At 34.3% G+C, this 25,558-nt stretch overlaps 1 protein-coding gene across 3 annotated transcripts in view; it reads right to left on the bottom strand.

The window, feature by feature from the left end:
* Positions 1-25,558, bottom strand: part of Ttc29 (tetratricopeptide repeat domain 29) — a 192,749-nt gene that overhangs the window by 158,066 nt on the left and 9,125 nt on the right. For all 3 annotated transcript variants that reach the window (XM_005386666.1, XM_013515339.1, XM_013515340.1), the window contains exon 4: positions 2,189-2,412. In XM_005386666.1, the coding sequence (XP_005386723.1) occupies positions 2,189-2,412 (224 nt within the window). The remainder of the gene's footprint in view (positions 1-2,188; positions 2,413-25,558) is intronic.

A 25,558-nucleotide genomic window follows, 5' to 3' on the forward strand; every position in this document is an offset into this window, starting at 1 on the left:
CATTAATATTTTTACAACAAATCTAATTTTCTATATTTGAGCCAGGCAAAGGCAGTGCATTTTGTTGGAGATAACTCAACAGAAGCATTATTCTGAGCAAGAGGTGATTTTTGTCCTATTTAACAAATTCAACTTTAATTACTGCAAATATATGATAAACCATTCAATGAAGAAAGTTTTTCTCATTATTTGTACAACTTGCATAACAACTTTTTCTGTTCTAAAGCTAGAAGTTATTAGCTTTTTAAATTAGAAAAATACTTTATTTATATGCATAGTTATTTTTTAATAGAAGACTGGAAATTAAAATGTGTTTTCCCTTAAAACAGACTTTTTAGCATTTTCGCTCTTTTTAAGGACAAAATACTTTACGGCAAGCTGATTCCTTTATGACACCTTATGATAAGTCAGATATTTGGTTCATACTTTTGGTACTGAAATGAAAACTTCTATTTAAAGCAGGGAATATGATGAAATCCAATTTAAAAAAAGATTGGTGGACAAATTTTGTCTTGATTAATTCTGCTTCCAGTGTAGATATCACTTCAGAAATCGAGGCTAACATTGGAATGTAGCTTGAGTTTGTTTTCTTTTTTATAACACAATAGCGTATTTTATTTTATAGTAGTGAACTTCTTGAGAAATTATATAAATTACATTTCAGAGTTCACCAAAGTTCTGTTTTTAAGCCAATCATGCAGCTAAATACTGCTATCCCACCCCCATCACTCTACTTGACTTGTATTACTCCTCACATTTTTGTATGTCTTGTATTTTTGTCAGTTCACAGGCTGATGGGAAACATGCACTAGTGCCACTAGAGAGGCTAAAGGACTTCTGCTGCCCTCCTCCCATTGCTGTCCCTGTCCTCCCTACTTTTTCATATGGAACCCAGGATCATGATGATGTCCCTCATACTCAAATCCTACAAAGGCACAAAATGAAATCTACACATCAGCAAGTTGGCAAGACTTGGGCTATTTTTTTTTTTTTAATGTATTTTTGCCCAAAACATTGAGAAAAAGAATAATGGAGAACACCAAACTGTCATGTCGAATTCTAGGATTTGCCTTTTCCCCTTTCATTATGAATGACCAATTCCTTAGTGGTCACTAGAGATGGGGAAAGATGGGGGCAGAGGGAGAAGAAGAAATTTGGTAAGAGGCTCCAAAATGCAGAGATAAGGAATTATTCCTGCTTGCTCTTTAGCACAGTAAATACCCAGCAAAACAACTTCTGTTCTATCTTAGAGTGTCTACAAAAAAGGAGCATGAAGTCCCTAACACATAAAAGTGATTAATGGTTCAAGAGATGGAAATGCTTATTAGCCTGGCTTGATTATTACACATTGTATACATGTATTAAACTACCATAATGTACCTCATAAAGATGTACAAATTAAAAATAAATAAATAAGGTGGCCAGTTCCTAATACATAGCTAAGAAATACTTGTGACAACAATATCCATGTAATGATAGTGAAGATTAAAATATTTTGATACTTAAAAAATATATTAACTATCTGGAAAATATTAGACTACGCCAAAGAGAGACTTATTAGAAAGGACTCCATGGAAAATATGTGGTTAACAATTTTAATCACAACTGTGAATCCCAGGCATTTCACTGTTTTCATTATTCACTAACTGAAATTCTTGGATTCTATCAATAGGATTGCCTAACACTTTCAAACCTCAATATATAAAGGCCAGGAAATCTGTACTTTGCAAGTGATGGTAATCTTGAAAGTATGTCCTCAGTGAAAGCCAGTGTTGAGATAATACACAGGAAATGGTGTAAAGGTTTGTAATTAATGATGGGAAGATTTAAACCACTGGGAAATTCTGCTGTTGGGTTGTACCATCTTCCCAGGTTTAGGATGACAGCTCAGTGGCGGCCTTGTGACTCAGCGTTCGCTATTCCTGCTCCCATAAATATGCTTAACTGACCAGGTTAAACTGTGCTAAGTCGTCTTACTGTTTCAGATTCTCGCAGGAAACAATTGGGATGTGCTCTTTTTTTTTTTGGTTTTTCTCCGGTACCGGGAACAGAACTCACAACCTTGCGCTTGCCAGGCAGGCGCTTTTGCTGCTGAGCTAAATCCCCAGCCCCGTCGCAGGAAACAATTGGGAGTGTTCCTCCTGCGCTGTGCTCAGCCTGACCTCATTCCATCCATACCTCCACTTACCTTTCCTCTCAGCCGCCTCCGCCCTGGTTAGGTAGTGAAAGAGGAAATCCAGTTTATCGGGCTGCTGCTCCAGAGGCTTCTGCAGCCAGAAGACAGACCTCACTCTCGCAGCCTCCCTCAGGGCGTCCCACTGCTCCATCAGCGCGAAGACCTCGCTGAAGGACTTGTGATAGCCCTCCCGCAGCATGTCCACACAGATGTTCTTCTTGTACGAGTTCCTGTAACTGGGATAAAAACCAGAACACAGAAGGCTTCATTCTGATCTTTTCAGTCCTGTGCTGTTTTCATTCTCCAATAATTACAGGTTGAACCGCGCTTCTTTTTCCCCTTTCAGTGAAAGCACAAAAACTATCAAAAGATCTTTGCTTCAAACACTTAATTGAACAGCGTCAGTTTAATGAAAAATGCCAAGAGCTATCTACACACAGTAAGTTTAAAGGAATTACATTATAAATCTATCAGTTCCAGAGCTGAGCTCCCTTTGATAAGGACAAATAAAGTAGTTGGACAGACAATATTCAAAAATACTTGATACAACAGCCTCCTACCAAAAACCAACCAATCAACCAGTCAAAATTCCCAAGAAGACAGGCAAAAATCAAACCTGGTATTTAAATCAAAACAACGTATTCTATTAGTTTCATTGTGTGTTCTGGGAATTCATTCATTCATGAAGAAAATATTTATTGAAAATATCTATTATGAAGTATATATATTTATTTTCAGTTATAATTAAGTTAATGGTTTGTTAGATTAATAATTCACTGCTTAATTTCAGCTAGTGGGAGGCTGAGGAAGGTGGATCACTTGAGTCCAGGAGTTTGAGAACAACCTAGGCAACCTTGTAAGATCTGGTCTCAACAAACAAAAATAAAGACCAAACAAACCAACAAATGAAAACTATTCACTCCTAACAATAAAAATAATATGTAAGGGGATAAATGAAGTGACAGATGAATACTACATCTATTAATTCAACAGTCCATTATTGTATTTCAGTTGCTAGCCACTGATCCAGTCTACCTGGACCCAGTGCCTTGTGAAGTCTGCTTTGTAGTGGGAGAACACAACCAACAATTAAAATAAGTAAATGATAGCGACTGAAAATTCGTGTACAAGAAGTAAAGACAAGTAGAAGATAATAAATGTAGGGTTGTTATTATTTCAACAAAAGCATAATCAGATGCTGCAGGATATGTTTTTATATTATCTTATGTTTTCCTTAGGGTCTCACTATGCAGTTCAGGCTGGCCTTGAGCTAACTTTGTAGCCCAGGCTGGCCTCGAATTTGAAACAATCCTTCTGCCTCAGTCTCCCAAGTGCTGAGATAACACGCATGTGCCACCATACCCTACTCTCTTACATTTTTAAAAAGGACACAATTCAGTATTTAGAATAACTGATGTGATGTCATAATATTACAATAAAAATTTTAGTATAGAGGGAGAAGAGCTCAAAATTAAAATACCCATGGTTGCGCCCAGTTTGACCTATGTTTCCTAGACTTGACTTCTTATCTATAAAATCTATATACATTAGTGTAGGCTCTTCCTATATCACAAGATTCTTCTAGGAACCAAAGGAAATTACCTATGCAAAAGTACTCCAGGAAATGTGAAACCTTATGCTTCTAGTTTTCTGCTCCTGGCTATGCAATAATCTATAGTGTCAAAAATTAAACAAGACAAAGCAAAAGTGTCCAGGTTCCATCTGCCCAGAATTTCTTATTTAGTGGATCCATTTAGGTATAGGACAAAGAGTGATCAGGAGGAGACTGGCGAGATATGAAGTTGTTTTTGATTTGCTTTATTTTTGTTTTTATAGCAAGGCTCAGACCATGAAGAGACTTCTGCGTAAATAATGATGAGAAGTTTAGGTAACAAGCAAAGAGTGATGGGTAATGGTTGCACCAGAGAGTCTAAGTGTAGGAGCTGACAGGATGCAACCGTAGTTTGGAAAAAGCCCCTGAAAGGAGAACCCTTTAGAACTGTAGCCTTCCTCTAGCTGACAGTTATTTTTTTTTTTTTTTTTTTTTTGGTTTTTCTCCGGTACCGGGAACCGAACTCACGACCTTGCGCTTGCCAGGAAGGCGCTTTTGCCGCTGAGCTAAATCCCCAGCCCCTAGCTGACAGTTATTACAGAACTACCCCATAAGGAGAATAAAACAAACACATTCCTAGGTCAGAAGTAGGAGACTGAGAAGTATCCAAAATGGAAAGAGAAGAGAAGTAACAGCCGTTTGCTCCTCCCAATGAAGTGGAGGAGAAAAGGATGGAGAAGCGGGTGGCCAAATGCTGCCTGGCAGGGGCAGTGTGCTCTGTTCCCTTCGCTCCAGTCAAATACCTGAGGGCTTGCAGAATAGCACAAGCCAACATCATGTGAAACCCGGTGGGCTCTGGGAGTAGAAGATACTTATATCCTACTTCCCACCTGCACTCCTTGAAGGCGGGATGATAAGCAACATTCCCCTGGCCACCTCTCCTACACAGGGCAAGGGAAAGGCTGCAAATGACCAAGGGTTTCTAGGCAGAAGAGGACCAGAACCAGCTGTATAATGTCCATAGGCCCAGAATAGTACAGGAAGAATAACACAATATTCCAGTGGGCTCCATGTGTGACACAAAGATTCTGAATAGAGAGAGCCTATGTCCTGCCACTGTGCTCTCTGCCTACAGGGAGAGGATGTGCACCGAGAGGTTGGTTATGGGCTTCCCACTGGGAGTGAAGGAAGCCAGAGTCATAATTGAAATGAAGTGCACCGAGGAGCTCTGCGAAGTTTCTACCCAGCATGTTTCCAGATAGAAGGAAAAACAAGTTTGGGTCGCATGCACCAGAGATGGTTACTCTCTTTAGGACCCCACAGGCTAGGATTGTATTCAGCTATATCAGGAAGAACTTGCTCCACAGTGTCTTGAAGAATAAAGGCTTCAATTTTTTAGCAGCTCAGGGGCTGTATGCAAGGAGTTTGGAAACACAAATCTCATGCGTGATCTTGGGTACATTGCTGCCCAACAAAAAATGGAGTTCTACTAGCAAAGAGGTAAAAAGGACCAAAGGCTGGGCAGGTGAATGTGGTGAAAATCACCAGGTCCTCATCTGTGATCTGATTCTGGCTTCTTTCTGTTATACCTTCTTTCCCTTCACTCCCCAAAGTCATCAGACGAAATGCAGGATGCCCAGTTAAGCCACAAATGATTTTTTTGTAATAGTGCTCTAAGTACTGTATGGGACATACTTAATACTAAAAACATTTCTGGTTTTTTGAAAGTGAAATTCAATTCCCTATCATGTATTTTTATTTACTAAATCTAGAAACACCCCCAGCTCCCATCAGCAAAATGTAGCTTCTATACAGGAAAATAGGATGAAAGGGAGAGGTTTTAGAATCTTGAGCAACCTGAGAAATTGGCAAATTGGACTGACTTTACCTGAGAGTGACAAGATTGGATTTTTACACTAGGGAGGATCAGGGCTCAGGGCCAGGAATTAAAATTACATTATAAAAAAATAAAGACTTTCAATTTAGCATCCTTGAGCCTGTGACTCTGAAATTCACACCTGATCCAACAGAAGGGATGGAAGGAGGGTAAAACTGGGAGAAGAGAGAAGAGATGGAGACCCCAGTGGTTCTGGAAAAGAGAGGCAGTTGGGGCTGGGACTGGAGCAGAGGTGGGAGGGTGGACAGAAGTAAGTGGACCCAGGACATATTTAGAAGATAAAACTACCCATTACTTGGTGAATGAATGGATATTGGCAGTGAAGGACTGGGCAGTGGGAAACTTATAATATGCCAGTGAGGAGAATGCAAAAGGATGAACAGGCTTGAGAAAAATGATAAGCTGGAGTTCAGATAACTTGAATTTGGAGGGCCGAGGGGAATGCCCAATTGATATCCCAGAATGCAGTTTAGGGGTGGTGGATGAGGCCTCAAGAAAAAGAGCCTGGAAATCCAGGTTTGCTTCCAACAAGCAAAGCCACTTTTGCACACTTATGTGTTAGCCACTGGCACATTTCCCGAGGAGTAAGAAAGCTTACCAAGGCAAAATGTTTTAAAATTATAGATTACAATTAAAACGTTGAATTTAAACAATAAAATAAACAGTAGACATAGCAACTGGGAAATCATCCCATTTCTGATCTCTTTTGGAACAGAAATGTGGAAAATGACTCTCTGGGCCTTTCTTTCTTTACTTCAGCTGTCTCTGGCTCAGCTACACAGGGCACCAGCCCGCCAGGCGGCAGCAGTCCAAAGTGCTTTGAAAATAACCATTCCCACGTTGCAGGTAGGATTCTGTAGCCAAAGGATGGGCAATGGACTCAAATTAGGCAAGCTGGTTTTCTTTCCAGGATTTCGAAAGCTGAGGCAAGCAACACAGGAGGGAGAAGTTACTCTGCAGTGAGTCTGTCAGGCAGCAGCTTCTGCACAAGATTCTTGAGTGTTCTTGCTACCTACATCCGCTCCAACATCCCATGTCTTGTCCTTTTCATCTGAGCTACTGTTTTCCTAAATTCTACCAGTTACCTAATATGCTTTCAATAAAATTGGTCAGGACCAGTTTCTGCTGTCTGTGACCAAAGAACACCAAACAATTCAGAAGTGGGTGATTGTTTCCAAGACCGTAGAACATCCACGATATATAATTAACAGCAAATTTTTAAATTTTAAGTAATTTTTCTAAGTAGCCTTTCTTCACAAAAAAATTTCAAGTAGAAGTATGTTTAAATATGCATATGTAGCTATGCTGGCATCATCTCTATTTTTTGTCCTCATGTATATGTGTGCATATGTGTATGCCATTAAGTAAGCCTCATTATTAATACCTGAGAGCAAGCAAAAGCAATCACAGTGATCAGATAAATCAATTCTTATTTAAGCCTTGGTAGTTAATATGAGTTATATAGCTAGACAACTCTTCATTCCTTAAAATGAACTGGGTATGTGAAAATTTAAAAAATGTTTGTCAGTCTCCATCATTATATGTGAACTTTGTGTTTCTTAACAGAACCATAGCCAAAGTTCACTTCACTAATGGTAAGGAATTTTGAAAGCCACAAACAAATGTAAACAGAACTCAAATTTGTTATTTTAATTGTATTTCACTTGAACATGAAGTTTTTAGTCCTTGGTATTAAATCACTTATAAGTATCAATTTAAACTAAAAAATGTTGCTTTTATGTACAAGAAGAAAGATCTCTTTGACCTGAAGTTACTATACTGGGCAAAAAGGAGAATTCTGGTAAAATTTATGGGGAAACTTAATATTGTGCAATTGGAGAAGAGTTCTTAGAGGAAAATATATGCCATTCACAGAAGCAAAAGTGATGTGTTAACGGACATGCTGGACATCTGCAAATCTGTCTTCTGAGGAGGATCTTTGTCACTGCAGGTACCTGGGGCCGCACTGGGGAATGAATATTCCTGGAGAATGGACTTAAGAACAGCATCTGGTGGCCAGGCGTTTCATACACATTTGATTGCCATTTAATGTCATTCAATGGACAGTCTAGTCACTATTTTGAATTCACATCAAAATTTTCCTAAAAAATTCTGAGGTTTAAAAAAACTCTAGAGATCAACAAAAAGAGTGAAAAGAGTGATCTAACTCTATGGTAGTTGAATGTGTGGCGGGCTGGGGAAATTGAGGCAGGGGTGTTATGAGAAATCAGCTGTGGAGCTCTAACTTGGTTTTAAAATTCTGCCTTAAACTATTCTGAACAGCAAGTACTATATTTATGGTGCACCCACCATGTGTCAGGCACTGTGTAGACATTATTTCTGACTCTCTCAATAACTGTGTAGAACACTACTTCCATTTTTACTGATAAAAAATTCTCTTCAGTAAGGTTGTGAATTGCCCAAAGCCGTACAAGCTAATAAGCCGCTGAGTTGTGATTCACACACAGCTCTCTTTGGCAGCAAATTCTGACTTCTTTCCACTTCCAGCACTGCCTCTGACTCTATCAAATATTGCAACTTTTTTCTCCCACTCTGCAAATCTTTTTTTTGTTTGTTTGTTCATTTGCATTGCTTGTTTAGGAATTTGGGGTAATTTGAATTATGATGTAAACTCCAACCTAAAAGCACTCTCTTTATCCATGCTAATCCATGTTTATGCTGGATTGGGAGAAGAAATCGGCATCATTCTGTGACTCTCCCAGAGGATCTCTCTCCTTAGAAGGAGGGAGCAGACAGCCGGTAGCATCCATGAAAAACAAATTAAATAGATAGAATTCCTACTCAGGGGCATAAGGTCCAACAGGAAAAGCACTGACAAACATTTAAAAGGATGAAAAGCACAACTTCTACCAACACGAGAAAGATGAGCACATGAAATAGAGAGACCTAACAACCTGTTTTATTCACTCTGAACCTAAACCAGTGCATAAGCTTAAAGATGAACTTTCAAAACCTAAGGCAGTATTACCTATTCAAATATATGATTAATATATTTAACATAGTTCTTTGTAGGATGAGCTGAAATTATGGTGTCAAGGTGAAGCCTTATATTCAGGCACATGTTTCAAACACAGTTCAAAAAAAGCCACACTTTAAAACAAGATAATAAAATTTTTAGTTACTCTGACAAAGATAAACTCAAAACATACATAACAGTTAATCCAAAGTCAGGATGATACTTTTATTCCATTAAGTTAATATTTATAAGTCACCAGTGGGTTATCTCGGTTAGTTAGAACAGTCTTACATTCATATCACAGGGTAAATGTTATTGGAATCACCTATGGGATAATTACATTGACTTAAATTAATACTCAAATAGCTTCAGCTAATATGATTTCCATGAAATAAAGTGACTCGTTATCCTGACCCATACTTTTTAGTGTAAGTAGATACTATACACAATTAAAATGGAAAAACATGTATTTCCTGATGTAGATGTACTAACTGACAACAAATTGTATAAGTGCTTTGGGTATGTTTAATAGTTCTTTGTGAAAGAGGTAATATTTTTCCAAAAAGCTAATGCAACGATGCAGCACTTCTTTACCATATAAATATTTAAGGAAAGAAATCAGAAAGAAAAAAGTCAACTGTGTTTGGAATGACTTTCCCTTAAAAATATACAGAATTACACTAAAAACTAAAAGCATTCATTTTGCATACTAAAATTTTAATAATTATTAATCATATTATTGATTTGTTCTAACTAAAAAGTGGTACTGTCATCACTCATACATATTTGTAATCAACATGGAAGGATAATAACCTCATAGAGAGTTAAAGTTTTTAAGACTTTTGTTTTTCATGTGCCTCAACATATAGGAAGAAAAAATTATAGCAATCAAAATGTTTCCCTTTCAAATTTAAAGGATTTTCAGTGAGTTAACTGGTCTCTGGGGGCATCTACTGGAAATTCAGCAAACTGCAGTCATAACATGTAAATGTGATAACTCATTATTCACATTAATATAGATATTATTTTAATTGATATGCAAATAAGGCAACGCTCAAATAATATCAATGTAAAGTTATGCACTGTATTCTTTCTCACCCATCTGATAATGGCAAAACACAAAACTGGGAGAAAAGTTAACAAATACTCCACTGCTAAAAATGAAAATACAGCAGGTGGTACCTTACAGATTAACAATTTTAAACAATTCCAGTCTCATTTTTTTGAAATTAGAAAGAAATTTTAGAGTAAATATTTAATATTTAATGAACATTTTTAGTAATCCAAATAAAGTGCATACAAAAACACTTTTATATCATGATGGTATTTCTAAAACAAATTCACCTTCTGTGCTAGTACGTTCAGCAATCACAAATAGTTTGATGATCACTCTTATTTTCTATTACTTACCTAGCAATTACTTGTAAATATTTCAAAAAGTAGAATTACACCTGAATCAAAAGAATCTTTTATAATATTTAGTCTTTATAATTAGAATTAGTCATTGAAATGGACATTGTTAATTTCTTCTAAGTGTTTCAAAACTTCAAAGAATAATGAAGATATAATGAACATAACATAATCATTGCAACTTATGTATAATTTTAATATATGGTTCAAAAATTTAGTTCTCTTCATATTGGATCAATTATGACTAATTACGTAGTAAGAATTTTACCATGATAGCCATTATAAGGATCTTGATTTTCTTTGTAAAATTTTCAGGTGGTATTTGAAAGGAAATGAAAAAAATTGAATGCATAAGTATTGTTCTATACATTATTATGTATTTAATATATTGCTATAACTTGAAATAAAACTCTCCTTTTCACAAAGATTAAATATCTAACATTTCAGCTTCATTACAAAATAATCCTCACATATGTATTAATTTATATTTTTTCTGAAAATTTCATAAAATTATTTGCATAAATATAACATTACATTCAATTGTGTAAATGAAAATATCACCCTAAAAATGTTAACAAAAAAATCAGAAGATAAATATAGAAGATTTTTATGTTTCAGTTTAGATTTATATTCAATTTCACTAGCTGTACTAATTTGATAATTTTAAAAATAGATAAAATCTACTTCCCGGGAGATTATTAACAGAATTTTATGTGATTTTCTAGTTGTATTTACCAATTGAAATACTTAGAGAAAACTGTTACAATGTGCAAGTTTTAATTTATAGTTTTAGAAAATATAAAAGACTATTAATGATAAAAGTTAGAAAGCAAAGTCAAACTTTCAACATTTTAAAAATGTGTATATATGTGTATGTGTATATGTGTGTGTACATATATATATATACTACTTTGAAAAAAATTATTAACCCCAACAAACTTTAATTTTTTTAAAGAAACCTAATAAAGATAAGTAAGAAAGTTTATCTCATAGTATTTCAGAAATGGGAGTATCAATAATACAATTCTTTGTACAAATAATAACATTTAAAAATTTGTTCAGCAAAGATTTCTCCCAATAGTGCAATAAGAATTCATTTTTAGTGGGTGGGTAATTTTATTTTAGAAGGGATGGAATGAATGAATATCTCTATTGAATGGAAGAGAACAAAAATTATTTTACAGATTCAATTTTTAGAACTGATGGTCAGCCTTAAAAGTGGAGACTTTTTGTGAGTTCAATAAATGTTCACAATCAAACAGTATTTTTTCTCGTTATCAATACTAGATATCAGAGAAAAGCTATGGTTTTCTTTTTTAGCAGGCAGTACAGGACTGCAATGGATTGAAATAATTTCCTTAATAATATAAAGGTGTTTTTATGTGCATATCCTCTTTAAAAATGATCTTCCCAAGTGATTTCCATCCAATTAAAAATTTGAAGTACAATGGCTCTCATTGAAAGTGAATAAACTATTCATCAAACCATATGAAGTATAACAAAAATATTTATCCATGAAGCAGTTGCATGGCATTTTAACACCATTTGCTTGATCTCAAACTTAATCACATTTTAACAGCATTTATTTAGAAGTTTGGTGAAAAAGACTAGAAAAACTGCTTATAAGAGGTTGATTCTACATAGAAGTTTTGCCAATGGTTTTATTATTTGCAAATGCCATTTAGAAATTCAAGTTTCTTTACTAAATAAGTTAGGCTAAAGATTAAATGTGGTGAGGTGTGAACTGAATGCCATTTTTTAAAAGAAGAACTTTTCGGGGAAAAAATATTAAGCCAGAATTAAACAGGAGTCCGAACACTTTTGGCCAAATGAAGCCATCTTATGTTCTTTTTGTGCCAGTTACACTGTAAATTCCAATCCTATGAAACCTACTAAACATAGGCTGAAAAATAACTCCTGAAAATGAACTTAGCTCTTTAACTGAGTTATAAGAATGCAAAAGAAATCTGAATAGATAGCATAATTCTTTTGTATTCTTTATTCTAATATAATGACAGCAAAACTGAAAAAAGAAAGAAAAAATGAGATTGCTATCTCACGATTGCAAATACCTGTATGACTACACTGTTTCATTAGCAATATTTTTGTTTGAAATAATATTTATATTTTTTATTAACACAAGGCTCTGTGAATTATGATATGCATTCTATGTTTTGAAACATAGTGGTAGATGTCCTGCACATATTTTGGAATCGTATTACTTGGGATGGTTTCCTTAAGTAATATCAGTAAAATATTTCTGCCAGCTCTCTGTACATATTTACAAATAACATTGCTGTCAGGTTTCTATATAAATTGAGTAGAATATCAAACTTGGAAAAAACATGGCAAGCTGGAGCATATAAGAACAAAACTTACTAAAAACAACAAGTTACCTTAAAAAGAAAAGTTTGGCTCATGGTATTTTCTTTTACTAAAGTATGTCACACATTTTTTTCTTTGCAAGAGTTTGACGAGTTTTGCAAGTAAAATTCTGTTTCCTCTACACTTGCTAATAGTCATGAGAATCTGTAGCTTGCACCTTCCCATTAAAAATGTATTGTATTTTTTGAAATTATTCACCCCGCCTTTTATCCAGATCATGTCTTTGAAAGGAGGAAGTAGATAATAAATGGAATAATTCATGATATCCCATTAAATATGAAACTTTCTTTTGCAGAGTTTAGAAAATGAAGTTCTACATAATGTACAAAAGTTGATTAGAAGTTTTTTAACCTTTTCAAGAAAAAACCTTTCACATTAAACAACCACATGAGGAGGTTTCCTCGGGAAAAGCAAGCCGATCAATTCTTTACCCTTATGGCTTTGTGCTATATAATCAAACTTTGCTTCCTCTAAATACATATTTCTTTATAATACTCAAAAAAGTGTTAAAATAATGACAGGAAAGGAGTACACGTTAGACTACAAACATGACAAGTATTTAAGAGAAATATAACATGTAAAATACAAAGGAAAAAAGTCACATAAATTAAAAATGAAAACAAAACATTACCCATGCTCTTTTCAGCAGCGTAATGAAAGATCGTGTAAGAGTAAATAACAAAACCCACATTAAGATTTCTTGTATTATGACATTTCTTCTACTGAGGTACTGACATTTTGTCATGAGCAAAAAATTTCTTATAAAACTTCCCTTATACAAACTGTTAACTATACTCTTTTACCTTCTCTTTTTTGGATAAAAAATTTTAAAAAATTAAACCAAATGATTTTCAGGGTCTCTTCAGCTCTATTTTTGAATATTTTGGGGGTCAGAAATCTGTTGTGATTTAAGAGAAAATTGTTAACTTTAGACTATTAAAGGGTAGCATTGATCCCATTTCTTTCATATTTTTACTAAACATATTTTAATTTTCCCTATAGTAAGAATGAAATTAAGAATATATTTTCTTCTGCCACACTGGAATGTATAAATGGTAAGTACTGAATTGTGAGCCACGGGAAGAAATCTCTTGTATTGTATGGCCTTTAACTGCTGCTGCAGAGAATGTGTATGCTGCACACACAAACAGCGAAGCCAGGATTCCTCGCAAACCGTGCACCATGAGCAAGTAGCCAGGACATAATGAGAACTGCATTAACAGGAGCGGAAAGTAAATTGACCATTCTGATGCTTCGGGCAGAAAACATCTGTGTATAAATATCTTGTTTTCTTCAGCGTCACAGTTAATTAATGACAGCTCTCTTAAATATTTAGAAAATAACTAGCTGTAACCAGAACATAGCTTTTAAAATCAAATAAGTGCATCAGTGAGGCTATTGTAAAACCAAAACGTGTGAGATGAGTCTTGAATTCAAATTTCAAAAATATGTGAAGCAGATATACAACAGGCAGAGACTATGTCGTTTCTTTCTTTTGTATCCCCATATAATAGTGCAGATGCTCATGAAAGGACAGCTTGGAATATTACTAATATCAGACAAAAGATAATTCAGTGAGGAAAAAATTTAAAGGAACATAAGATTATTAGAGATGCATAAGTGGATTAATTTACTGAGAAATACACCAAGAAGGAAACAGTGCACCTAACAACATAGCTTTAAAAAATATAAAATTAACGATAAAGGGAAATTGATTTTAATAAATTTATTTTCAGAAACTTAAAAATAGAAGGAAATTTATTTGAACTGCCTGGGTCGATGGAATAAACAGGCTCAAGCTGATTGCTAATTCTGATAGATGTTTCTATATAAATGATATGGCACATAAATTAGGAACATATATTTTAAATACACAAGATATATTTATGAAAATTGGCTATGTACTAGTCACACTGGAAATGCCATAAACTGATAGTATATAGTAGACCGGCACATTCACTGAACACAGGGAAAGATTATCTCTCCACTTCTGCATTCCCCTTTGCAAAAAACAGCAAACCCCCAAAGAAAAAGAAATCAAAACGACTTACCTGCAAATTTATAAATACATTTCTAATTTATTCATTGCCTAAACGTGAAGCCACTATGGAGATTTTAATATCTTTAGAATTTTAAAAGTATCTAAATATCAGATGCTGGGAGAAGAAATCTTCACACTCAGAAGGAAGCTTACAGAAGTGCATTTGTTAATAATCAGGAGAAAATGATTCGTGTGAAGAAGCCCGCTTTCAACTCAGGACACTACAAAAACATTGCAACAAAATAAGCACAATGAAATGAATCCAGGTAAAGGGCAATACAGGAAATATTATGGGTAAAATCATACATTAGTCAAATGAGAAGAAAAAATTGACCCATAAAACAATGTGGCTATGTGATCCATAAAGCAAACGGGTTTGTGAAAAGACAAAGAAATCTTTGCAGGTACACTTGAAAAAATTAAAAGTAGATGTCACCAAACAGTATAGGAGTTTAAAGACCATATAGCTTCCAAATATAATTAGAGTAGCAACTAACTTTTATTTTATCCTTCACGGTGTGCCAGGTACTGTTCTCAATAGTATGCATATGATTATCTTATTGAAACATTACCACGATTTTTATGAGGTAGGTATCATCTCATTGTCTCCATTCTACAGATGAAAAAACTGCAATACAGAGCATTTAATTAACAAGTGAGACCCCATGCCTTGTGAGAGATAGAGCCTAATTCTAGAGCACAAATAATAAGCCTTCTTTGTTTTTATACTACTTCTGAGATATAGAGATTATTTAATTGATACAGAAGAGATTTACACATTGTTAGAAAATACTACATCAAACTTTATTGCAATAAATATAAAATCTATATACATAGGTATTTCCTAAAAATATGAGTTATCAAATCATTAAAGAAAACTAAAACAAATTATGACAGAAGATTGAGTCCTTTTTCTCCAAACACCTTTCCCACCAAAGAAGCAAAAATGTTTGTTTTTATGGGGAGCTCTATGAAACCTTTAATAATATGAAATTCATATTTCCTCTGAAATGCCCCAGAACATCAAAAAGATAAAAAAGTTTTCAGCTCCTTTTACCTAATCCCAGATAATAGCATAAAAAAGAAAACAGCAACTTGGTATTATTTTTACTTAGATCCAAACTTCACACACACACCCACAACACATGCACAAACATTATACATGTTAATTCCATAATGTCTAAAGGGGGCTTTTTCTGGGATTGTAAGAATAATTCAAAATTAGAAAATCTAGAAGTTTTATGATCATTTCAGCAGATGGCACAATATTATTTAATACATTTGAAAACTTATTCATGATCAAGAAAAGCAGAGCCTGATAAAATTCTTCATCTTGGTAGTATGTATCTGCTAAAATCCTATGGAGAAAAGCTTTATGATTTATAATACACGGGAATCACTTTCGTGACTGTCAGGAATGCAGAGGATGCTGCTGTCACTGCTAGCATTGAAATCGAAGGTTCTTGTTAAAGTGGGACTCAGTATTTTCATTCTCCTAAAATAAGATGCAAATCTGGTGCAATCCCTTAAAAACTCAAACATGTTTCCTGACTCTCGACAAGATAATTCTAAGAATCACACGAAACAGTAATACACAAGATAGATTTGATCACTCAAACAAAAAGGGGCATTGTCTACCAGATATAAAAATGCAGTTCAACTATATTAATAAAAAGGGTTATGGCACTTATGCAAGAAAAGGAGAATAAATCAATAGAATATAAAAGGTTTTATGTCTGTGTATAGGTGTATGTATATATAATAAAACTTGCCATTTAGTCTAGGTGGCATTACACTTTGGTGAAAAATTTTAGGATAATCAAATAATTTGATTCTTGCTGGTTTAATTTCTTATATTAATATTTTTGTATAATGTATGCAGTGTATAAAACACATGCTATGTTACCTTTCTACCTTTAATAGTACATTTAATACACTTAAATCTTAGCTGTCTGATCATCTTGCTATCCTGAACATATATGATATGTTTATGTTAAAATAATCACTAAAATTTTTCAGGTGCTTAATCCTGGCATTTGCTATAGGAATGATGCAGACATTTGGATGTCTGGCTTTGGTACTGTTTCTTGGATTGTACAGCCTTTTTTTTCCCCTTGAATTCTATATATCACACCCTCAGTGTACCTATTTAGGGGAGGGGACAGAGTAGAAAAAGCCAATGGAAGCAGGTCATGGGGGCCACAGATGTAATCTAAGCACTTTAGAAGACTGAGACAGGAAGATCACAATTTCAAGCCCAGCTTGGGGAAGTTAGCAAAACATTATCTCAAAATAAAAATACAAAGGAGACTGAGTATGTAGGTCATTGTGAAGGACCTGGACTCAGTTCTCTAACAGACAGACAGACACACAGACACACAGAGAGAGAGAGAGAGAGAGAGAGAGAGAGAGAGAGAGAAAGAGAGAAACAGAAAAAGGGCTGTTTCTTAGCCTTTGCATTAGCTAAAGAAATTTTTATGCTACTCTCACTTTTAATTAATAGTTTGTCTGGGTATACAATTTTCAGTTAAAACTAATCATTCTGCAAATTTTGAAAACAACTTTCTTTTTTGCCTTGGACCAAAAGTTATGTGAACAATTGTGATTTTGCCTGGTCTTTATTTCTTGATCACAACCTCTTCTCCCGACCTGTATAAGTCCCCAATATCTCCTCATTATATGTAGTATCCTGAAGTTTCACAAGGATGTATCTAGGTGGGGTTTTGTCTTTTTATTTTTGGTCTTTCTGGTTACTTTGATAGTCAATTTAACCCTAAATATTTTTTCCAGGCTAAGAGGAAGAAAAGAAAGAAAGAAAGAAAGAAAGAAAGAAAGAAAGAAAGAAAGAAAGAAAGAAAGAAAGAAAGAAAGAAAGTTGAAATTGGTAAACCATGTCTTCATTTTTTTCCTGATCAGTCTGACTAAAAGTTAGTCAATTTATCTTTTCTTTTTTTTTTTTTTTGGTTTTTCTCCGGTACCGGGAACCGAACTCACGACTTTGCACTTGCCAGGCAGGCGCTTTGCCACTGAGCTAAATCCCCAGCAATTGAGCTAAATCCCCAGCCAATTTATCTTTTCAAAGAACAAGCTATAACCTTCATCGATTTTTTGATTTTTTTCTAGTGTCTGTTTTCTTCTTTTGTTTTGCTATTTATTTCTCTCTGCTTACTTTGAACTTAATTTTCTTTTTTTCCTCTTTCTCATTCTTTCTTTCTTCTTCTTTTTTTCTTTTTTGTTTTGGTTAGGACAGAGTCTCAATATGTAATTTAGGCTGCCCTTGAACTTGCAGTGATCCTCCTGCCTCAGCTTCCTGAGTGCTGAGATCACAGGCTTGAGCCACCATGCCTGGCTTCCAGTTTTGGAAATGAAAGCTTGGAGCACTGAGTTTACATATTTATTTCTTAAAGTAAGCATTTTAAGTGCTATAAAATTTCCTTTAAAGCAGTGTTTTCACTGCATCTTGCAAGTTTTGATATATTATTTTTTCATTCAGTTCAAATATTTTCTAATTTATCCTGGAAATTATTTGATTCATAGGTTCTTTAGGAATACACTGTTTGACTTCCCAGTTGGTGGGGATTTTCTAGAGATCTTTTAGTTAATAATTCTAATTAAATTCTCTGGTTTTAAGGGAACATAAGTTTTAGGATACAAGTCCTTTAAGTGTATTAACATTTGTTTCACTGTGGAGAATATCCTCTACTTCGACAAATGCTTTATGAATACTCGAAAAAAGTATATGTCTTGCCTGGTGAAATATTCTGTAAATGTTAATTATTTTAGGTGATGGAAAGTGTTGTTTAAGGGTTCTGTATAGTTACTAACTTTTCTAGCAATCATTGAGCAAAAGGAGCTAGAATCACTACTTATAGCTGTAGAAGTATTTATGTCTCTTCTATCAGTTTTTAATGTATTCTGAGGTTCTGAGGTTAGTAGTACAGATATTTAAGATTATATCCTTCTAATAAATGAGCTCCTTTTATCATTATGAAATATCACCTCCTATTTCTGGTAATATTCTAACTGGTTTTGAAAAAAATATTTCTGAAAATTTGAACTTTCCGATTTTCCTTTCCTCCCTTCTCATCATGGTAAGAATTTAGTATCCTATGTATGGTGTGATTATTTTATCCTCAGGAAGAAAATGGGTTTCTTGATGTTGATCCTGCAGGAGAAAAATATTAAGCCAAACTAACTTTTAAGAGAACAATTCCCATGTTCTACAATACATTTTGTTAGGTACTTTGGTTGTAGGGTAAGAGATTGTTTCAGACAAGGGTAAGGGGCTTTTGAAGAAATCTGAATCAGGGTTACAGAACAACTGGATCATTATAGAGATGAAACTGGATTGAGGTTCTGGACCCAGGCAGCTCTAGAAGTTCTTCAAGAGTCTGGAATCTGACCTCTAAAATACCCACTGGATTTATCACTAATATATACATCCCTTTTTTCATCCTTTCTTCTCTGAGGCATTTTTTTCTACCTCATTGCTCCTGTTTCTTTATAACAATAAATTACCTTTGACAAATTATTTACCCTCTCTATGCCTTGGCCTCTGGAATAATAACAAGAAATAATACTATTTCTAGTGTTGTGAGGATTATGGAAAACAGAGGTAAACACACAACAATTATTTGTTCTGTTTTACCTGTTACTATCTTACTTGAAAGACAATTTAGTCAAGATATGTATAGCTATGACAAGCTGTCCTTATAAACATTTTACCTCAGTCTTGTTGCAGAGTTCTTTTAAATTTCTCCATTTTTCTTGGATAAGTTCATGTGATAAATTTCTTTTGGAATTTAGTATCAGGATAAAGCTTGTCCCTCTTGAAAAACTGATGTGTGTCCTTTCATCAGTAATGAAAATCACATTCTCCATCACAACCTCTATTTGCCAGGTCAGCCCAGAAGCTCAGGATAAAACTTAACACTGCATAGGAATGACAGTGTTTCTATTGGGGGGTATGTTTATATACTTGCCCTTTAATTGTTTTTCATATTCTAGTTATAAATTGACAGCTGTATGACACAACATGTTAACATTGCATTTCTTTAATCTATTCTAGAATGAAAGTAAGAAGAAAAATGTTATTTCACGAAAGTCAGAAGAGTCTTAAAGGTGAATAAAATAAATCTTTGCTTTCAGAGTCTCCCAGTTCAGAGCAGAGTTGTTCCTTCTGGCAATTCACAGTAAGAAAGACATTTATATTGCAATCCAGTACATGCACGCATATACACAATGTATGTAAATTATGAGGCAAAAGTTTGAAAGTACTGGTACACAAAATATTCCAATCTCTTGATCAGTTAATCTTCATAACCATTCTATTAAGCTAGCCCTATTATCATTATTCCTATTTTTTCCCGATGAGGAAGCCAAGGGACAAGAAAGTTAAGGAACTTACCCAAAGCCAACCAGGTGCTTTGTCAGCAAATGTAAAGCTGGGATTTGGTGCAGATAGTTTAGCTTTAAAGCCCAAGGTCTGTTCCATTACACCAGGCAGCCTTTCAGGATTTAGCCTTACTGAATACAATGCACTCTTTCCTATTCTATTTTGCTCTTCATTTTTAAAATGCTGGCCATGACCCCCAAACTAATGAGTCACAACCACTCATTAGTGAGTACTAATGGGTCACAATCTATAGTTTGTTAAATATTAATAAAGAGGGAGAACTAAAACACATATACATAATCATCAGTGGCTATAAAGAGCTTCAACAGGAGCTTTGGAATCTACTGCGTGATAAGGATGGTCCAAAAGAGGCCTCAGAGAGATAGAAACAGTTCAATCAAGGCTGGAAGTTAAGAAAAACTTACCAAGCACGCAAGACATGAGGGAGGAGAAGCGCATTCCAGGCAGTGCGCATGTGCGAGGTACAGAGGGATAAAAGATCACGTGCACTATCCCACCCACACCCGTGACCTCAGCACATACAAGTGCCAAGGATGAACATATGAATCATGGCAGTCACTCTTGAAGCTTATATTCTTGTCGTGGAAACCCATAAACTAGCAATGCAACACAGTGGTGTAAGTGGCAGGATGGGAGGAGTCCTGGGTATTCTAGAACGGTAGTAGAAATGTTACCAACTAGAGTGGAGGTGTTTTAAGAACAAGGAAGAGTTGCCCATGATACAGTAAGAAAGAAGACTATTTAAGACCAAGAGAATGGCAGGACATGAAGGAAGAGAGATGAAAGAGAGCAGTGCGTAACGACCTGGGCAACCTCAGAGGCAGAGTGGTATCAGGGCTCATGATGAACTCCACACTCAGACTGCCTCTAATCAACACTGCTTATTATCGTGTGGCTTTGCACAAATTGCTTAATATCTCTGTTCTTCCATCTTTAAGCATACATGGAACTAGCAAAGATTAAATTTTAGATTAGTTTCATCTTAGATTTTTCTAGGATTAAATTAATACATAAGATACCCTCGAAATAGCACAGGAAACATACTTAGTGTTCAAGTATTCATTTTTATTTTTTCAAAGAATAAATTTCAAAGTGGAATAGAAAGATTTTAACTGGAAGAGGTAGGCATAGGCTGGGATGTGGGTGGTTTTCACTTAAAAAAATTATTGGGTGCTTGCTGTGCTCTGGATAATGCTGGAGATACTGGAGACTTAGGCATGAAGAAGACATTTCCCCCAGTGACTCAGGCCAGTTCAGACAGCCATCTTTGATTTCTTCTCCCACTCATTCTCCAAGTTCATTATATTGTATGTACTGATCTTCCTGTCATTTAAATGTAGTCTAAATTAGGCCACTTCTTATCATCTCCTCTCCATCTACTCTTATCAAGCTAGCCCTGTCTCTCTCATGGGCTGTTGCCATCTCAGGTACCCATAGGGCAGAGAGGCCTTGAGCGAATCTTTTAAAGTGAAGTCATATTGTGTCATTTCCCTGCATAAAATGACCCAATGGCTTCCCAATGTACTTAGAATACAGTTTAGGTTCCTTAGAAAATATTCTTATGCATTCATGTATTTGCTTATTTATTTTTATTTTAAAAGGAAAGAACAATAACAAAATAACAAAAACAAAGACAAAAACCAAACCACAGAGAAATTATAAAAATGATACAGAATTTCAAAACAAGACGATAGGGAAATCAGCAATGGTTGTTGTATTACTTATTGTTATTTTCAAAGTAATTGCACAGATTACCAGATATAGGTATGCAAGATTGATCAAACAATTAAACATTAATTATTCCTTTCAATAAACCAAGAGCAATTAGTAGTACAATTACCTTATATTCTGACCAAGTAACTTCTGGTCGCTCATGAACATGAAAGGAATGAAAAAAATACAAAAATAACAAAAGATATTTGGAAGGTCCTTATTGATCATGTAGGAGTTTTGGAAGATAATATAGTAATTAATTAATTAGTAATTAAGTGTATATATTTAGTGTAATGATCCAGAGGACCAACACTGGTACGCATTCATAATCAAAATCTTTAACTATAAAAAATTAAAATGAAACTAAAATTGAGAAATAGAAATCTTATTAAGACCTTTCAAAATGAATTATTCATTTCCTTCCTGAGTAAGTGGGATTATAGGAATGTCCCAGCTTGGCCAACTCTCCAGCTAGTTTAATCAGAATGGACTATGACCTTTTGCCTAGATGTGTAGCTTGTGGGGAAGAAGAGAATACAACCTTCTATATTTGAGTTTTTCTAGCTATATTTGATTTTCCTAAACATATTTATGCTTTAACTTGAAGAAAAATGTTTAAAGTGTATTAAAAGGCTTTTTATCAGTAATATATAGAAAGTTGAGATTAATAATTAAAGCACAAGAATTGGGGATATATACATATATATATTCAAAGATACACACAATATATACATATATTTATAAACGTATAAGATGTGTGTGTGTCTTGATAAATTGTCTTCCTAGATCAAAGAAAGTTTGGAGTTTTTAAAATTTTCTCAGAGACTAATTCTAAGGTGAATATAGTTTTAAAACTTAATAAATCATCTAATTTAAACCTATTAAGGAAAAGTGTCTTCTATAAAATTTTCATTCTCTTCGTTAGATATTTAAACATTTTCATTCCCATAGTTAGACATTGAAGAGATTTTATTTCAAGAGAAAACATGCATGTTGGAACTTTTTAATCAAAAGGTAAATATCACCTAATTATACTGACCAGAGATGATCCAGATCTGGCACACACAAAGCACACTATCAGAGACAAAATTCAACATGATAGACCATCATGTACACATGTACTTGGCAATTGGCTTCTTCCAAAAATTTAATCTGCAAACCTCCACAGAGAATTCATTATATGCAAAGGATCAAAATGTTTTGAAAAGAAAACAAACTGATTTCATAAAAGCATTAAAAAATACACAAAAAAGAGTAAGTCAGATAAGAGTACACTTGAGGGAGTCTAAATCTCCACTATACTGTTATGAAATATTTGACCCTATTTAAAGTGCCTGGCCATTGGGCAACCCAGGTGCTACCATGGTAAAATAAACATACCTGTAGTTTGTAAAACTATCATTGGAAGAATTTTAAAATTTAAAGTAAAAACCTAACTGGCTAAACATGAATTTACTTTGAGTTAGTAAGACTCATACAATTCAAAATTAGTCAAGAGGAAAAAAAACTTCAAAAGATTTGAAATGAAATACTTTTTGCTTCTTTATTGGTGAATGTGGTAATTGGCAGCCCTAATTATCACCGAGCTGACTTACGGAGTGGTACTCAGTAACATCAACTGATGATACTCAAAGTAAGAAATGACAAAAGAAAGCAATATTTTAAAGATGCACACAAATTTGAACTAAATCTTTCACATAAAAAACTTGTTACCTAAAGAGAAAATATTTATCAGATTAACATTTTCTGTTCCTAGATGATTTTGTTTATTTATATCCTCATATACATAGCTAAAGTGGTTAAACCTGACACCCCAGAAATTTTTGTTTGACTTTATGACACTTTTACTAATTTACTATTCAAAGAAATCATGATATGATAACAAATGACATTTTAAGTCCTTTAGAACATAACAGTACATTCCAATAATACTGTACAGAATTAAAAACCCAAAGTAGGAGGGCTGAGGATTTAGCTCAGTGGCACAGAGCTTGCCTGGCAAGCCCAAGGTCATGAGTTCAATTCCTGGTACTGGAAGAAAAACAAACAAAAAAAACAAAAAACAAAATAAAAAACCCAAAGTATATCAATACTTCAGGTGTGTTTCTTTAGTAACCATCAGACAGTATCAATGAACCATGTAAAAACACACCTAATAAAGTGAAATCATCAGTGTCAAATATAAATATAAATCTAATGTATATTTGATTTCAAGAACAGCAAATAAATAATCTAATCACTTAAAAATTAACAAAGCATGAAATTCCTTCTTTAAATGTAGATGGCAAAACATGAATGAAGCCCTTGCCTTCAAACCAGACTATCCGTTTTGAAATAAAAGAAACCCTTATCAGCTGGATTCATCAGTAGCAGCTATTTAAATTTATCTGGCTCAATTACTCATTTAAGTTTTATTATGCGGTCACAGAAGTGTTTCCTGGAGAGGGCACTTCCACATGACAAGAAGAATGCAGGGAGGACAGAGTGCTGAACAGAATGAGAGGGACATGTAGGAAAATACTAGTGTACCTATGAATACTAGCCAGACTTAACCAATGGAAAAGGAGAAATTGATGATGCAGGAAAACCATGTTTAAAGGAGAAAGTCTTGAAACTGCTAAGAGAGAATGGGATCCAATGAACAAGTGATAAAATGAACAAGTGATGATGTCTAAGGTTGTCCTCAGACAAGAACAGAAATTCTCCATCCATCACAGTAATAGGAAATTCACAGGGTGTGTATGTTTGTGTGTACATGATATGGAGTTATTCTTTTGAATAGACAAAGAGCTCATGCATATTATGGAATAACAAAGCTAGTATACATCAGTTGTGTTAATGAATATATATTCATACTAACGCACGTACTAATGATATATATACAAATGAATTGTGCTGATGAATATATATATGCTTATTACTAAAAGGAAAATGAAATTGGAAAAAATGATATGAAGCTGTATCTTATGTATTGCCTTTGCTAATTGAAAATTTAATTCTTAAGTTTCTACTCATTACCTCCTTACTTACTATGGATGATTTATCAATAGGATCATTTTACAACACTAACCATAAAAGAGCCATACTCAAATTTTATCTTCCTTGACAGATGTTGTCCTATCACTTTAGTTTTCTCTGACTTCCTTTTGGTCTCTAGGTTGCACCTCATAATGCAAACAACACTCCCTCATTCCATTTTTGTCTCTTGCTCAAATATATGTTAAGGTTTCAGAGTCCAGAGTGCTAACCATTACACTATGGAACCACCACATGCTAAGGTTTCAGGATGGGACCAAGTGTCTTACAGAAAAAGTCATAGTCTCTCTCACTGTGAAAACCTAATATTAGATATAAAGTAAGTACTTCATGAATGTTGTTGACCAATTTGTCTTTTTAGAGTTGAATGGCTGATAAAAAGTATTATGCAGCAATTTCTCGGCTAATAGAATAAGCATAATTCTTTATGGCACCTGCGGGGCCTTGCTGGGAAGTGCTGAAATCGTTCATCAATTTTCTCCCTTATGGGCAATTCAATTTTTTTTGGGGGGGATGTTGAGATATAAAATGTGTGTCAATCAAAAGCATAATAGTGAGCTGTGCACATACTATGTTCATACTAGTGACTTGCATCTACTATCTCACAGAAGAGCATGTCTAAAAAGGTATCCAAGTATGGGAAGCTTTAAGGACCTTGTAATATCGAGCATGAAAAATTTTGAAATCAATTTGGTCGTATCCTTAGTGGAAAAATGCTATTAATATGAATATTATTAAGAAAATATTCATAGCCAAAGTCTCTTTTGCATTCTCTTAGATATTTTTTTCAGTCTACATTGAAATATTAGGTGCATATGAATTTCTATTTCCTTGAATTTTGTGAAGCACAAGTTTAATTCCTAATTTAATTCTTAATTATTAAGCCAGTTGAAGATATTTGGCTAATGATACATTTAAACAGTAGTGCAAATATTACTTATATATATTTTCTCAT

The sequence above is a fragment of the Chinchilla lanigera genome, unplaced genomic scaffold (assembly GCF_000276665.1).
Source record: "Chinchilla lanigera isolate Chin_1 unplaced genomic scaffold, ChiLan1.0 scaffold00027, whole genome shotgun sequence".
Taxonomy (NCBI): Eukaryota; Metazoa; Chordata; class Mammalia; order Rodentia; family Chinchillidae; genus Chinchilla; species Chinchilla lanigera.